General features: G+C 41.1%; 1 protein-coding gene across 3 annotated transcripts in view; it reads right to left on the bottom strand.

Annotated features, from left to right (window-relative positions):
* The window catches only part of LOC110512290 (alpha-actinin-1-like), a 116,224-nt gene extending 100,588 nt beyond the window's left edge, over positions 1 to 15,636 (bottom strand). For 2 of the 3 annotated variants that reach the window (XM_036955342.1, XM_036955344.1), the window contains exon 1: positions 15,206 to 15,636. In XM_036955342.1, coding sequence (XP_036811237.1) covers positions 15,206 to 15,322 — 117 coding nt within the window. In that variant the 5' untranslated portion in view covers positions 15,323 to 15,636. The remainder of the gene's footprint in view (positions 1 to 15,205) is intronic. The other variant, XM_036955343.1, reaches the window with a different exon arrangement.
* Between the last annotated feature and the right edge of the window lie 212 nt (positions 15,637 to 15,848).

Raw genomic sequence — 15,848 nt, 5'->3', positions numbered from 1 at the left:
GGAGGAGGGCCTCACTCAATCTGCTCCACTCTGGAGAGGAGGAGGGCCTCACTCAGTCTACTCCACTCTGGAGAGGAGTTAGTTCACCTCAAAGAATGCCCCATCATCAGATTCCTCCCCTCGGTCGCTGATTTCCCACAATGCTGTCTGTTCTGTCCTGGCTACAGTCCACTCTCAACAAAACACACACACGGCCCACTCTCAACAGAACACAAACAAGGCCCACTCTCAACAAAACACAAACACACACACGGCCCACTCTCAACAAAAGAGAGAGGGAGAGAGAGAGAGAGAGAGAGAGAGAGAGAGAGAGAGAGAGAGACAGAGAGACAGACAGACAGACAGACAGACAGACAGACAGACAGACAGACAGACAGACAGACAGACAGACAGACAGACATAAAGGTCTCCTTCCAGAACTAGTGCCCTGATTCACCACCCTATTCATAATGTAATGCATACTTCATTACCACACACTGCACACTACCAATGTATTACATGAAAACCTAATATCCATTGCCTTTAGCTCCCGATCTCTATATTAATACAGGGTTAGGTTTGTGTGTTTAGCGTGTGTGTTTAGTGTGTGTGTGTGTATGTGTATGTGTGTGTGTGTGTGTGTGTGTGTGTGGTCTGGCTCTGTGTCATAGTGGATCCAGTCCAGTTCTAAATCTTACTGCCCTTGAATGAGTAGGTGTCCAAACTTTTGACTGGTACTGTACATATTACCATTAGAATATTAACATTAGAATATTACCATTAGAATATTAACATTAGAATATTAACATTAGAATGTTACCATTAGAATGTTACCATTAGAATGTTACCATTAGTATATTAACATTAGAATATTACCATTAGTATATTACCATTAGTATATTACCATTAGTATATTACCATTAGAATATTACCATTAGTATATTACCATTAGTATATTACCATTAGAATATTACCATTAGTATATTAACATTAGAATATTACCATTAGAATATTACCATTAGTATATTACCATTAGAATATTACCATTAGTATATTACCATTAGTATATTACCATTAGAATATTACCATTAGTATATTACCATTAGTATACTACCATTAGTATATTACCATTAGTATATTACCATTAGAATATTACCATTAGAATATTACCATTAGAATGTTACCATTAGAATATTACCATTAGAATATTACCATTAGTATATTACCATTAGTATATTACCATTAGAATATTACCATTAGAATATTACCATTAGAATATTACCATTAGAATATTAACATTAGTATATTACCATTAGAATATTACCATTAGAATATTACCATTAGTATATTACCATTAGAATATTACCATTATAATATTACCATTAGTATATTACCATTAGTATATTACCATTAGTATATTACCATTAGTATATTACCATTAGAATATTACCATTAGTATATTACCATTAGAATATTACCATTAGAATATTACCATTAGAATATTACCATTAGTATATTACCATTAGTATATTACCATTAGTATATTACCATTAGAATATTACCATTAGAATATTACCATTAGAATATTACCATTAGAATATTACCATTAGTATATTACCATTAGAATATTACCATTAGAATATTACCATTAGAATATTACCATTAGTATATTACCATTAGAATATTACCATTAGAATATTAACATTAGTATATTACCATTAGAATATTACCATTAGAATATTACCATTAGTATATTACCATTAGTATATTACCATTAGTATATTACCATTAGAATATTACCATTAGTATATTACCATTAGTATATTACCATTAGAATATTACCATTAGAATATTACCATTAGTATATTACCATTAGAATATTACCATTAGAATATTACCATTAGAATATTACCATTAGTATATTACCATTAGTATATTACCATTAGTATATTACCATTAGAATATTACCATTAGTATATTACCATTAGAATATTACCATTAGAATATTACCATTAGAATATTACCATTAGAATATTACCATTAGTATATTACCATTAGAATATTACCATTAGAATATTACCATTAGTATATTACCATTAGAATATTACCATTAGAATATTACCATTAGAATATTAACATTAGAATATTACCATTAGAATATTACCATTAGAATATTACCATTAGTATATTACCATTAGAATATTACCATTAGAATATTACCATTAGTATATTACCATTAGAATATTACCATTATAATATTACCATTAGTATATTACAATTAGTATATTACCATTAGAATATTACCATTAGAATATTACCATTAGAATATTACCATTAGTATATTACCATTAGTATATTACCATTAGAATATTACCATTAGTATATTACCATTAGAATATTACCATTAGAATATTACCATTAGAATATTACCATTAGAATATTACCATTAGTATATTAACATTAGTATATTACCATTAGAATATTACCATTATAATATTACCATTAGAATATTACCATTAGAATATTACCATTAGTATATTAACATTAGTATATTACCATTAGAATATTACCATTAGAATATTACCATTAGAATATTACCATTAGAATATTACCATTAGAATATTACCATTAGAATATTACCATTAGTATATTACCATTAGAATATTACCATTAGAATATTACCATTAGAATATTACCATTAGTATATTACCATTAGAATATTACCATTAGTATATTACCATTAGAATATTACCATTAGAATATTACCATTAGAATATTACCATTAGTATATTACCATTAGAATATTACCATTAGTATATTACCATTAGTATATTACCATTAGTATATTACCATTAGTATATTACCATTAGAATATTACCATTAGTATATTACCATTAGTATATTACCATTAGAATATTACCATTAGAATATTACCATTAGTATATTAACATTAGAATATTAACATTAGTATATTACCATTAGAATATTACCATTAGAATATTACCATTAGAATATTACCATTAGTATATTACCATTAGTATATTACCATTAGAATATTACCATTAGAATATTACCATTAGTATATTACCATTAGTATATTACCATTAGAATATTACCATTAGTATATTCAGACCACAACATTTTTTCCACATTTTGTTGGATTACAACCTTATTCTAAATACATAATTGTTTTCCCTATTCAATCTAAACACAATACCACATAACGACAAAGTGAAAACAGGTTTAGAAAATGTATTTTAAAAAACAAAAACAGAAATACCTTATTTACATCAGTATTCAAACCCTTTGCTATGAGACTCGAAATTGAGCTCTGGTGCATCCTGTTTCCATTGATCATCCTTGAGATGTTTCTACAACTTGACTGGAGTCCACTTGAGGTACATTCCATTAATTGGACATGATTTGGAAAGGTACACACCTGTCTATATAAGGTCCCACAGTTCACAGCGCATGTCAGAGCAAAAACCAAGCCATGAGGTCGAAGGAATTGTCCATAGAGCTCCGAGACAAGATTGTGTTGAGGCACAGATCTGGTGAAGGGTACCAAAACATTATTGCAGCATTGAAGGTCCCCAAGAACACAGTGGCCTCCATCATTCTTAAATAGAAGAAGTTTGGAACCACCAAGACTCTTCCTAGAGCTGGTCGCCCTGCCAAACTGAGCAATCAGGGGAGGAGGGCCTTGTTCAGGGAGGTGACCAAGAACCCAATGGTCACTCTGACAGTTCCTCTGTGGAGATGGGAGAACATTCCAGAAGGACAACCATTTCTGCAGCACTAGAGTGGCAAGTATATTAAGGTAAAAAAAAAATATTGTAGAGAACAATCTAATGATTAGTTCTATGTCATTTATAAGGACATTAGGGCAAAGAAAACTACATGGTGACATTCATTTTATAGCGCCACCTTCAACTGTCTACATTGTACAGCAGTGAGTCAAAAACCCTACAATATAGCATCATTGACTTGAATGAAGAGACCCATTCTCCTCATTCTAGTTCTGTGAGTACTACTGTTGCCACAGCATGGAAAAATAGCAGAGTTTTGGCGCAGGCACAGCTATGAACACGATTGCCTCTAGTGACAATACTACCGTAGCTAGCTAGTCATATATTATATGGTTTTAGAATGTAAAAGGTTTTTCTCCTCCTCTTCCTTACGATGTAGTGCCAAATACTTACAAAGCTACCCAGACCTCCTCGCCAAGGCTACCCAGACCTCCTCGCAAAGGCTACACAGACCTCCTCGCCAAGGCTACCCAGACCTCCTCGCCAAGGCTACCCAGACCTCCTCGCCAAGGCTACCCAGACCTCCTCAACAAAGCTACCCAGACTTCCTCGCCAAAACACAGAGGAAAATGTTTTTATTGACTGATCTGGAAAGAGTTTATTTGTAGTTACATGTAAACTCTGTCCCTTTGGTGGTGGTGGTGGTGAGAGAGAAAGACATTTCTTCCTTAAGTTAAAGCTGCACAGTCAGTGTGTACAGTGCACACATTTGACTCTTTAAACAGTGCATTCTGTTATCTGACTGGAGAGTTTATGTAATGCCACCAGGACACTGATGCAAATCTTCACCTCAGTCCTTTTCTCAGGTCCATATTTAGACTTATATTAGTAATGGATTGGAAACGAGCAGGGGTGTAAACAACTTGTGTTGTACTTACTTGGGACTATTTAGTGAGTGACGACTTGGAATGTTCGTCCACTAGCTCATTCATAGCGAACTGTACTGTACTCCAGGAACTAGCTCATTCATAGTGAACTGTACTGTACTCCAGGAACTAGCTAATTCATAGCGAACTGTACTGTACTCCAGGAACTAGCTCATTCATAGTGAACTGTACTGTACTCCAGGAACTAGCTCATTCATAGTGAACTGTACTGTACTCCAGGAACTAGCTCATTCATAGTGAACTGTACTGTACTCCAGGAACTAGCTCATTCATAGTGAACTGTACTGTACTCCAGGAACTAGCTCATTCATAGCGAACTGTACTGTACTCCAGGAACTAGCTCATTCATAGTGAACTGTACTGTACTCCAGGAACTAGCTCATTCATAGTGAACTGTACTGTACTCCAGGAACTAGCTCATTCATAGTGAACTGTACTGTACTCCTGGAACTAGCTCATTCATAGTGAACTGTACTGTACTCCAGGAACTAGCTCATTCATAGCGAACTGTACTGTACTCCAGGAACTAACTCATTCATAGTGAACTGTACTGTACTCCAGGAACTAGCTCATTCATAGTGAACTGTACTGTACTTCAGGAACTAGCTCATTCATAGTGAACTGTACTGTACTCCAGGAACTAGCTCATTCATAGCGAACTGCACTGTACTCCAGGAACTAGCTCATTCATAGCGAACTGCACTGTACTCCAGGAACTAGCTCATTCATAGCGAACTGTACTGTACTCCAGGAACTAGCTCATTCATAGCGAACTGCACTGTACTCCTGGAACTAGCTCATTCATAGCGAACTGCACTGTACTCCAGGAACTAGCTCATTCATAGCGAACTGCACTGTACTCCAGGAACTACCCTTCATTGTACTGCATTTACAGAAGATCTCATTCAATAATACACACGTCTAGCATAGTTGTAGGCAGAAAGCAAAATGTTGTGATTGAGCTCTGGAGTGTGAATACCACTTGTCCAAAGAAAGATGATTTGTGGATAAGAACCTCAGCTGAGAACCAGGACCCGTTGAGAACTGACTTCCTCATCCAACTTGGAGGGTCAGGGGGCGATGTTGGAAGGCAAAGAGGAAACGCTTTTCAAGAAAAGTTAGACAACACACACACACACACACACACACACACACACACAGGTGCTAGAATATTTCTAGAATATTTCTGCCTGCTTCCACCGAGAGAGACACTGTTATTATACCTTTCTTCAAGCTAGGCGTGTCAGTTAAGAACAATTGTTATTTTATTTACAGTGACGGCCTACACCGGCCTAACCCGGACGACGCGTGGGCCAATTGTGCGACGCCCTATGGGACTCCCAATCACGGCCGGTTGTGATACAGCCTGGAATCAAACCAGGGTAGTGACACCTCTAGCACTGAGATGCAGTGGCTTAGACCGCTGCGCCACTCTGGAGCCCAATGTGTTCAATAATGACCGAGCCTGGGGCAGAGTGGTGTGTGTGTGTGTGTGTGTGTGTGTGTGTGTGTGTGTGTGTGTGTGTGTGTGTGGGGGGGGGGGGGGGGGGGGGGCAATCTGTCTGCATTGTGGTCTGCATTGTTGTCTGCATGTTTCCAGGTATTTTTTCCCAGCACTACATGGAAACAGCATAGTTGGCGCTTTCACTGACTAATGTTATCAATTACAATCAGTTTATGTGCACGACACGTGGGGCTCCAAAGTGGCAGAGCATTGTAGAGCATCTCTGTGTGTGGAGTAAAGGTGGCCTAGGATATTTTTTTCCCCCCTGGTTGCACACTGGATAAATAAATAAAACACGTCATCTTATGAGTCTTGTTTCTTTTGAAATCCCCATTTCCCCTTTTGTTTTCTTTCCGTTTAATTTGTATTCATTTTAAATGTATTTGTTGGCTTTTTTTTTTGTTCATAAAAAAATGGGGTATGATGGACTGATGACCTGTGGCTACTCAACACCTTTTGGGGTTGGGTTAATATTCCCCTAACCTAACCCTAACCTGGGTGAGTCTCAAACGACACCCTATTCACTATAGGTCCATAGGGTCCTGGTCCAAAGTAGTGCACTATATAGGGAATAGGGTGCCGTTTGGGACTAAGCCCATACGTCTCTCTTTTAGTTTACAGAGACAGAGAACGGAGCCGTGTTCAGGACTGTAATGTCAGCCAGATTTGTGCTGCGAGGCCAAGAGAGCTTGCCTTGCTATTTCCTTCAGGCTCAGACTCAGCCATGGTTGGAATGCTATGAACAATAATTTATCCTGGAACTTAATGGATTGTGGAATCAATTCAAACCTTATCTTCCCCATAGCACAAAGGAGACAGGTTGGGCTGGGGAATGTAGGAGGTGCCAAGGCTGCAGACGGAGAAGGGGCGGGGCTTGGAGGGGGGGGGGGGCAAATTGAAGGTGCAACAACTCAGTCGTTTCCTTATAAGGACAAGCCTGGACAAATCAGCCCTCAGCAACCAGTCAGTCAATCAGCCAGTCATCCAGCCAGTCAGTCAACCAGTCATTCAATCAGCCAGTCATCCAGCCAGTCAGTCAACCAGTAATTCAATCAGTCAGTCATCCAGCCAGTCAGTCAACCAGTCATTCAATCAGCCAGTCAGTCAACCAGTCATTCAATCAGCCAGTCATCCAGCCAGTCAGTCAACCAGTCATTCAATCAGCCAGTCATCCAGCCAGTCAGTCAACTAGTCATTCAATCTGCCAGTCATCCAGCCAGTCATTCAATCAACCAGTCATCCAGCCAGTCAGTCAACCAGTCATTCAATCAGCCAGTCATCCAGCCAGTCAGTCAACTAGTCATTCAATCAGCCAGTCATCCAGCCAGTCAGTCAACCAGATTCAATCAGCCAGTCATCCAGCCAGTTAGTCAACCAGTCATTCAATCAGCCAGTCATCCAGCCAGTCAGTCAACTAGTCATTCAATCAGCCAGTCATCCAGCCAGTCAGTCAACTAGTCATTTAATCAGCCAGTCATCCAGCCCTAGGACCATGCCTCAGGACTACCTGGCCTGATGACTCCTTGCTGTCCCCAGTCCACCTGGCCATGCTGCTGCTCCAGTTTCAACTGTTCTGCCTGCGGCTATGGAACCCTGACCTGTTCACCGAACGTGCTACCTGTCCCAGACCTGCTGTTTTCAACTCTCTAGAGACAGCAGGAGCGGTAGAGATACTCTTAATAATCGGCTATGAAAAGCCAACTGACATTTACTCCTGAGGTGCTGACGTGCTGCACCCTCGACAACCACTGTGATTATTATTATTTGACCATGCTGGTCATTTATGAACTTTTGAACATCTTGGCCATGTTCTGTTATAATCTCCACCCGGCACAGCCAGAAGAGGACTGGCCACCCCACATAGCCTGGTTCCTCTCTAGGTTTCTTCCTAGGTTCTGGCCTTTCTAGGGAGTTTTTCCTAGCCACCGTGCTTCTACACCTGCATTTCTTGCTGTTGGGGGTTTTAGGCTGGGTTTCTGTACAGCACTTTGAGATATCAGCTGATAAGAAGGGCTTTATAAATACATCTGATTGATTATATGCACAGGATCGGTACATCCGAACATCACACCTGTGGGACAGGTACAGGATGGCAACAACAACTGTCCAAGTTACACCAGGAACACACAATCCCTCCATCAGTGTTCAGACTGTCCGCAATAGGCTGAGAGAGGCTGGACTGAGGGCTTGTAGGCCTGTTGTAAGTCAGGTCCTCACAAGACATCACCGGCAACAACGTCACCAATGGGCACAAACCCACCGTCGCTGGACCAGACAGGACTGAAAAGAAGTGCTCGTCATTGACGTGTCGGGTTTTTGTCTCACCAGGGGTGATGGTCGGATTTGTGTTTATCGTTGAAGGAATGAGTGTTACACCGAGGCCTGTACTCTGGAGCGGGATCGATTAGGAGGTGGAGGGTCCGTCATGGTCTGGGGCGGTGTGTCACAGCATCATCGGACTGAGCTTGTTGTCAATGCAGACAATCTCAATGCTGTGTGTTACAGGGAAGACATCCTCATGTGGTACCCTTCCTGCAGGCTCATCCTGACATGACCCTCCAGCATGACAATGCCACCAGCCATAGTGCTCGTTCTGTACGTGATTTCCTGCAAGACAGGATTGTCAGTGTTCTGCCATGGCCAGTGAAGAGCCCGGATCTCAATCCCATTTAGCACGTCTGGGACCTGTTTGATCGTAGGGTGAGGGCTAGGGCCATTCGCCCCAGAAATGTCCGGGAACTTGCAGCTGCCTTGGTGGAAGAGTGGGGTAACATCTCAAAGCAAGAACTGGAAAATCTGGTGCAGCCCATGAGGAGGAGATGCATTGCAGTACTTAATGCAGCTGGTGGCCACACCAGATACTGACTGTTACTTTTGATTTTGACCCCCCTTTGTTCAGGGACACATTATTCAATTTCTGTTAGTCACATGTCTGTGGAGCTTGTTCAGTTTACGTCTCAGTTGTTGAATCTTGTTATGTTCATTCAAATATTTACACGTGTTAAGTTTGCTGAAAATAAACGCAGTTGACAGTGAGAGGACATTTTCTTTTTTTGCTGAGTTTATATACCCTCTTTAACATATATATCAACGAATGGGCGAGGGCACTACAACAGTCTGCAGCGCCCGGCCTCAACCTACTAGAATCTGAAGTCAAATGTCTACTATTTGCTGATGATCTGGTGCTTCTGTCCCCAACCAAGAAGGGCCTACAGCAGCACCTAGATCTTATGCACAGATTCTGTCAGACCTGGGCCCTGACAGTAAATCTCAGTAAGACCAAAATAATGGTGTTCCAAAAAAGGTCCAGTCACCAGGACCACAAATACAAATTCCATCTAGACACTGTTTCCCTAGAGCACACAAAAAACTATACATACCTTGGCCTAAACATCAGCGCCACAGGTAACTTCCACAAAGCTGTGAACGATCTGAGAGACAAGGCGAGAAGGGCATTCTATGCCATCAAAAGAAACATAAATTTCAACATACCAATTAGGATTTGGCTAAAAATACTTGAATCAGTCATAGAGCCCATTGCCCTTTATGGTTGTGAGGTCTGGGGTCCGCTCACCAACCAAGACTTCACAAAATGGGACAAACACCAAATTGAGACTCTGCACGCAGAATTCTGCAAAAATATCCTCCGTGTACAACGTAGAACACCAAATAATGCATGCAGAGCAGAGAGATGAACCTGGAGAAGAGTCCCCTAAGCAAGCTGGTCCTGGGGCTCTGTTCACAAACACAAACAGACCTCCACAGAGCCCCAGGACAGCAACACAATTAGACGCAACCAAATCATGAGAAAACTAAAAGATAATTACTTGACACATTGGAAAGAATTTACAAAAAAAACAGAGCAAACTAGAATGCTTTTTGGCCCTAAACAGAGAGTACACAGTGGCAGAATACCTGACCACTGTGACTTACCTAAACTTAAGGAAAGCTTTGACTATGTACAGACTCAGTGAGCATAGCCTTGCTATTGAGAAAGGCCGCCATAGGCAGATCTGGCTTTCAAGAGAAGACAGGCTATGTGCTCACTGCCCACAAAATGAGGTGGAAACTGAGCTGCACTTCCTAACCTCCTGCCCAATGTATGACCATATTAGAGACACATATTTCCCTCAGATTACACAGACCCACAAAGAATTTGAAAACAAATCCAATTTTGATGAACTCGTGTGTGAAATGTGTGAAATACCACAGTGTGCCATCACAGCAGCAAGATTTGTGACCTGTTGCCACGAGAAAAGGGCAACCAGTGAAGAACAAACACCATTGTAAATACAACCCATATTTATGTTTATTTATTTTCCCTTTTGTACTATTTGCACATCGTTACAACATTGTATAAAGATATAATATGACATTCTCTATTCCTTTAGAACTTCTGTGAATGTTTACTGTTCATTTGTTTTGTTTATTTCACTTTTGTTTACTATCTGCTTTGGCAATGTTAACATATGTTTCCCCATGCCAATAAAGCCCCTTAAATTGAAATTGCATTCAGAGATAGAGAAAGAGGGAGGAGTGACAGAGAGAGAAAGAGAGAACAATCAAGAAGGGAAGGAGAGAGAGAGAAGAGGGAGGGAGAGAGACAGAGAGTTGGGAAGGACGAGAGAGAGAGAGAGAGAGAGAGAGAGAGAGAATGAAACTAAGGTGTCATTATTAAGTTATAATCATATGTAAGTGTCTACTACAAAGATATTTTTCTACAGTCTTATTTCAGTATTTTAAGTCCCAACAGAACTTTAAAAATGGGGGACTTTTATTTTGAAGGCGAACCGCAAACTCCACTAGTTCACACACACAGGATGACACAGACAGTGACCATAGCAACAGAGTAAACAAATGTTTTCCATGTGTGAAATTGCCATATGCATGCATAAAAAGTAGTTACAGGCAACATAAATTAGAAAACAATGATTTTTATTGTTAGACATGACTGTGTGTAAACCTACAATGTTAGCCAACTAACTAGCTGATCTGTTAGAACCAATGAAAATGTGTGGCCCGCCCACAGCCGACCCCACCCCATGTGCCTCAGAGAGGGGTACTTGGAGAGGAGAGGCATTCACAGATAAGGAGATCTGGAGAGAGAGCCTTTATACCTGAGAGAGTCAAGTTCAGACATGCTATGTCAACAACACTATATCCCTCAGTCAGAAAAACAACCCTGGTAGAGGAAACCATAGACACACCATTCAATTACTAGAGGGGTTATGTCATAAAACCCTCAAAGTTCCAGAATGGGGCGAAAAATGGCAGCCATCTTGTTCAGGGATAAATCCAAAAACCAGTCTAATTGGAATGAATGGCAGAAGAGTCTTAAGTGATGCAGTAGAGTCTTAAGTGATGCCCATCCCTCCCAGTGTGCTCCCATCCCTCCCAGTGTGCTCCCATCCCTCCCAGTGTGCTCCCATCCCTCCCAGTGTGCTCCCATCCCTCCCAGCGTGCTCCCATCCCTCCCAGCGTGCTCCCATCCCTCCCAGTGTGCTCCCATCCCTCCCAGCGTGCTCCCATCCCTCCCAGCGTGCTCCCATCCCTCCCAGCGTGCTCCCATCCCTCCCAGCGTGCTCCCATCCCTCCCAGCGTGCTCCCATCCCTCCCAGTGTGCTCCCATCCCTTCCAGTGTGCTCCCATCCTTCCCAGTGTGCTCCCATCCCTCCCAGCGTGCTCACATCCCATAATGTTTTTAGTCTAGTCAGAGCTCCAAACAATAACCCACTTCTCTCTCTCTTTGTGTTCAGAAACACATGATACAATTAGGAATCTGGTGATGTGTGACCATACGGAGTAGTCAAGCCACTGAGGAGGGATGAGCCCTGAGGGGTTCTCCCCCCCAAAACCCAACCAACAGAGTATGACTCCACTCACTCACTCACAAGCATTTCGCTACACTTGCATTAACATCTGCTAACCATGTGTATGTGACAAATACAATTTGATTTGATTTGATTTTGACTCAAAACACAAACTCAATCAGAGTAGGACTACACTCACTCAAAACACAACCTCCATCAGAGTATGACTCCACTCACTCAAAACACAAAGTCCATCAGAGTATGACTCCACTCACTCAAAACACAAACACCAACAGAGTATGACTCCACTCACTCAAAACACAAACTCCATCAGAGTAGGACTCCACTCACTCAAAACACAAAGTTCAACAGAGTATGACTCCACTCACTCAAAACACAAACTCCATCAGAGTAGGACTCCACTCACTCAAAACACAAACTCCATCAGAGTAGGACTCCACTCACTCAAAACACAAACTCCATCAGAGTAGGACTCCACTCACTCAAAACACAAAGTTCAACAGAGTATGACTCCACTCACTCAAAACACAAAGTTCAACAGAGTATGACTCCACTCAACTCAAAACACAAACTCAATCAGAGTATGACTCCACTCACTGTTTATGTTTTGGTTGTCATATGATTTGTTGTCATCCCTTCCCAACTACTGATATATCACTCGGATCAAGTGGTAGTCTGAACTCTCACCGGATGCCTTTTGTCCCATTGTTTACATGACTGTGGGCGGCCGAGGCCTCTCTTTCTCGGGTCTGCTGACGTGAGATTGAAGTAGAGTGATTTATGTTTCTAGAACCGTACCGCAGTTGAGAATCGTTTCACGTTTAGATGGGGTATTTTGACTGTTTTTGGCTTCCAGAACCAATTCGCCCTTTAAACAGAACATGTACAACGGATGTGAAACGGCTAGCTTAGTTAGCTGTGGTGCGCGCTAAATAGCGTTTCGAATCGGTGACGTCACTTGCTCTGAGACCTTGGAGTAGCGCGAGGGCGAGGGGACGGTCTAAAGTTATACTGTTACACATGTAAGGTCCTTGGACTAAGGACTAACGTTAGTCTCTTTTAGTCTAATACTGGGTTATGGTTTAGCTAACCAAACCATCAGTTCTAGCTTGCTATTATGAGCATCGAATTCAACAATGGCAATTATATTTTCTATTTGACATTTGCTTTCAAAGGCAGCTCTAACATAGAACATTAACTATAGCCATTCAATTCTACCGTGCTGATATACCGTGCGTTACAGGGAAATAATGCACGCTCTAGAATGCACTTCAAGCCAATCAGAAACGAGTATTCAACAATGCCATGGTATAAACAGCCAAAATGCATCGCATTACAACTTGTAAGTCCTTGTTTGGTCTAGTTTATATGTCACCTCTACTGAATGCACTTCCTGTAAATATCTAAGGAACATCTCGTCATAAACTGAGAACATTAGGGTATATTTAGTGGTCCCTTCCTCTAAACAAACTGTCATGTTATTTAAATAAAGGGCCAGCAACAGTACCGGTGGATTCTCACGTGTTCCATGGTAGTTGGCTACTATGATAACTACTCTAACAGCACCAACTGCTGTAGTCAGTGTTTCGAGAAAATACTATATTGAGGTAAAAAGACAGGCTTGTGCTAGTTGTTGTCTCCCAGCATCTGTAATTATTTACGTGCGACCCCCTAACCTCGCATACCTAGCCGCCCCGGTGCTAACATCCCCGGTGCTCTCACACCGGTCGCCGTGTGGCGGTGACGGCATAATTCAGGAAACTAGAAGCTGAAGCTTCCCAAGCAGGAAAAAAAAAATGAGGAAAGGAAAACGCTTTTCCAACTGCTGCTGCACGAGAAGGGGGACGATTATTACCATTTTAGGGCACGCTCGCTCACATCCAAGCCCTACCCTTCTAACCACACTGCTTACTCAGATTCCACCCCATTTTCTTCCCTCTTTTTTTCAATGCAACAAAAAAATATATATACATTTAAAGTGTGGGAGAGAAAAAGAGAGCGCTCAAATTGTATATGTAAACTGTTTTTTTCACCCATTCTCGATATACTTTCATTTGAACGACTCCATTGCGAAGTCTTGCCCAGTCATACCTGGGCAAATAGCTCTGATCTGAACTAATCATACCCCTCTTACAAAAAAAAAGAAAGCCGTTTTGAAACTGCAATAAAAACGCAGTATCTGCAGTCGACTGTGGTATTTTTGGACGCAGTAATACTGCACTATAACTTCAGTTACACTGCAAAAGTACGGCAGCAAAATAACGTGTAATTTTGGATGCATGATTTGTATTGTACGTACAGCTGTTACACTGCACTCTGAATGCAATATTTTTTCTTAAGGGTCTTCAATTATATTACAGGCTTATCGATCCAATGTAGTTTTTTATTTAACCTTTATTTAAAGTAGGCAAGTCAGTTAAAGAACAAATTATTATTTACAAGGACGGCCTAGGAACACTACCCGTGAGCATCAACACTAACAAAAACAAAGTATGTTCTGTAGTGTAATTGTATGATAAAGTATGCCTGAATCATCACATAGACCACTATAATATGGTTGACATCACCAGACATTATGCGGATAGGGAAGGTCTACAATAGAAGGAGAGGAGACGGGAAGAGGAGACACGATATAGCAGTTGAATGTCGAGGCGCAGGTCTGACATCTGTTGCTCTGCGAGGTGGGCGGGTTATTTCCAGGACTAATAGTTTTTCTAGGGGGGGGGATGGGTATACGGGAGATTAGGCCACTCGTCCGGGCTACAGACAATATGCTGCTTCAATTACAGGCTAACCGGCTGCTTTTACGCGTGATGATAAAACACACATCCTCCACCTAATGTTTATGTCAGTTCAAATCTTCTCGTGGTTCTAGTAGGCTAAACCCTTATTTTGAAGAGAAAAAAAAGTTGAGGAATTTAACTCGGAGTTTAATAAATGTAGTGTAAAAACATTAACATGTATTTTTGTTGTAAAAGTCATGGTCCAATATATTTTGGACAATAATAATGTTCCCAAGTTCCAACCATCAAAGAGCCGTATCAATGTCAAAGTAGCCTACAGGTTGTCTGCTGCGCTTACGTCCCTCTCATCTCTGCAGCATTCAGAGGTGGAGGTAGAGGCATTCAAACACCTTTACCCACCAGGAGGGACTCGGAGCTAGATAGATCACACCCTAAAATGTATTCTATTCACCTTTCTCTGCTGCTTCTCCCACGCCGGGTCCAACAGCATATCCCGGTCCCAGTCATCTTCCTGAGGCATATAATCGTTTTCATCTCCGTCATACGGGTTCATGTCGAAAGTAGGCATGGATTACACTTCCTCGCGTTCACTGTGTTTTACCGGTACGGTACTCCGCGGTGGACCGGAGGTGATGTTGCAGCGGTATGTTGTTACCGTATACCGCACGACCAAGACGGTGTGGATGAAATTAACGGTCACACGGGCTTCACTGTATCTCGCTTGCTGCTGACTCTCAGTTTCTCTCGCTCTCTCAGCTAAACTCACACAAAACCCTTCACCTTCTGTCTATCCTTTTCTATCCAACTATTTTTTTTCACCCACCGATCTAAAACGGGTAAGTAGGCATGTCCTTGAACACTGGCGGAGATAGAAGCTAAACTTTGCTGTAATGAAATATCATTAAAAAAAAAGCTAAATGCAACGTCATTGGATACACAGGAGTTCTATGGCCCGCCCACCACCAACAAGTCCAACATAATTGGCTGTAGCAGCTGTCAGTGCAGAGACTTAATGTAGGCTATGTAGTTCTATTAGTATACATTGGGTGCTGTACTTCGATTCGAGACATTCTAATGTGTTTCATGTAGTTTGA

The sequence above is a fragment of the Oncorhynchus mykiss genome, chromosome 19 (assembly GCF_013265735.2).
Source record: "Oncorhynchus mykiss isolate Arlee chromosome 19, USDA_OmykA_1.1, whole genome shotgun sequence".
NCBI classification, from domain to species: Eukaryota; Metazoa; Chordata; class Actinopteri; order Salmoniformes; family Salmonidae; genus Oncorhynchus; species Oncorhynchus mykiss.
This window is presented reverse-complemented; position numbering and strand designations above follow the sequence as displayed.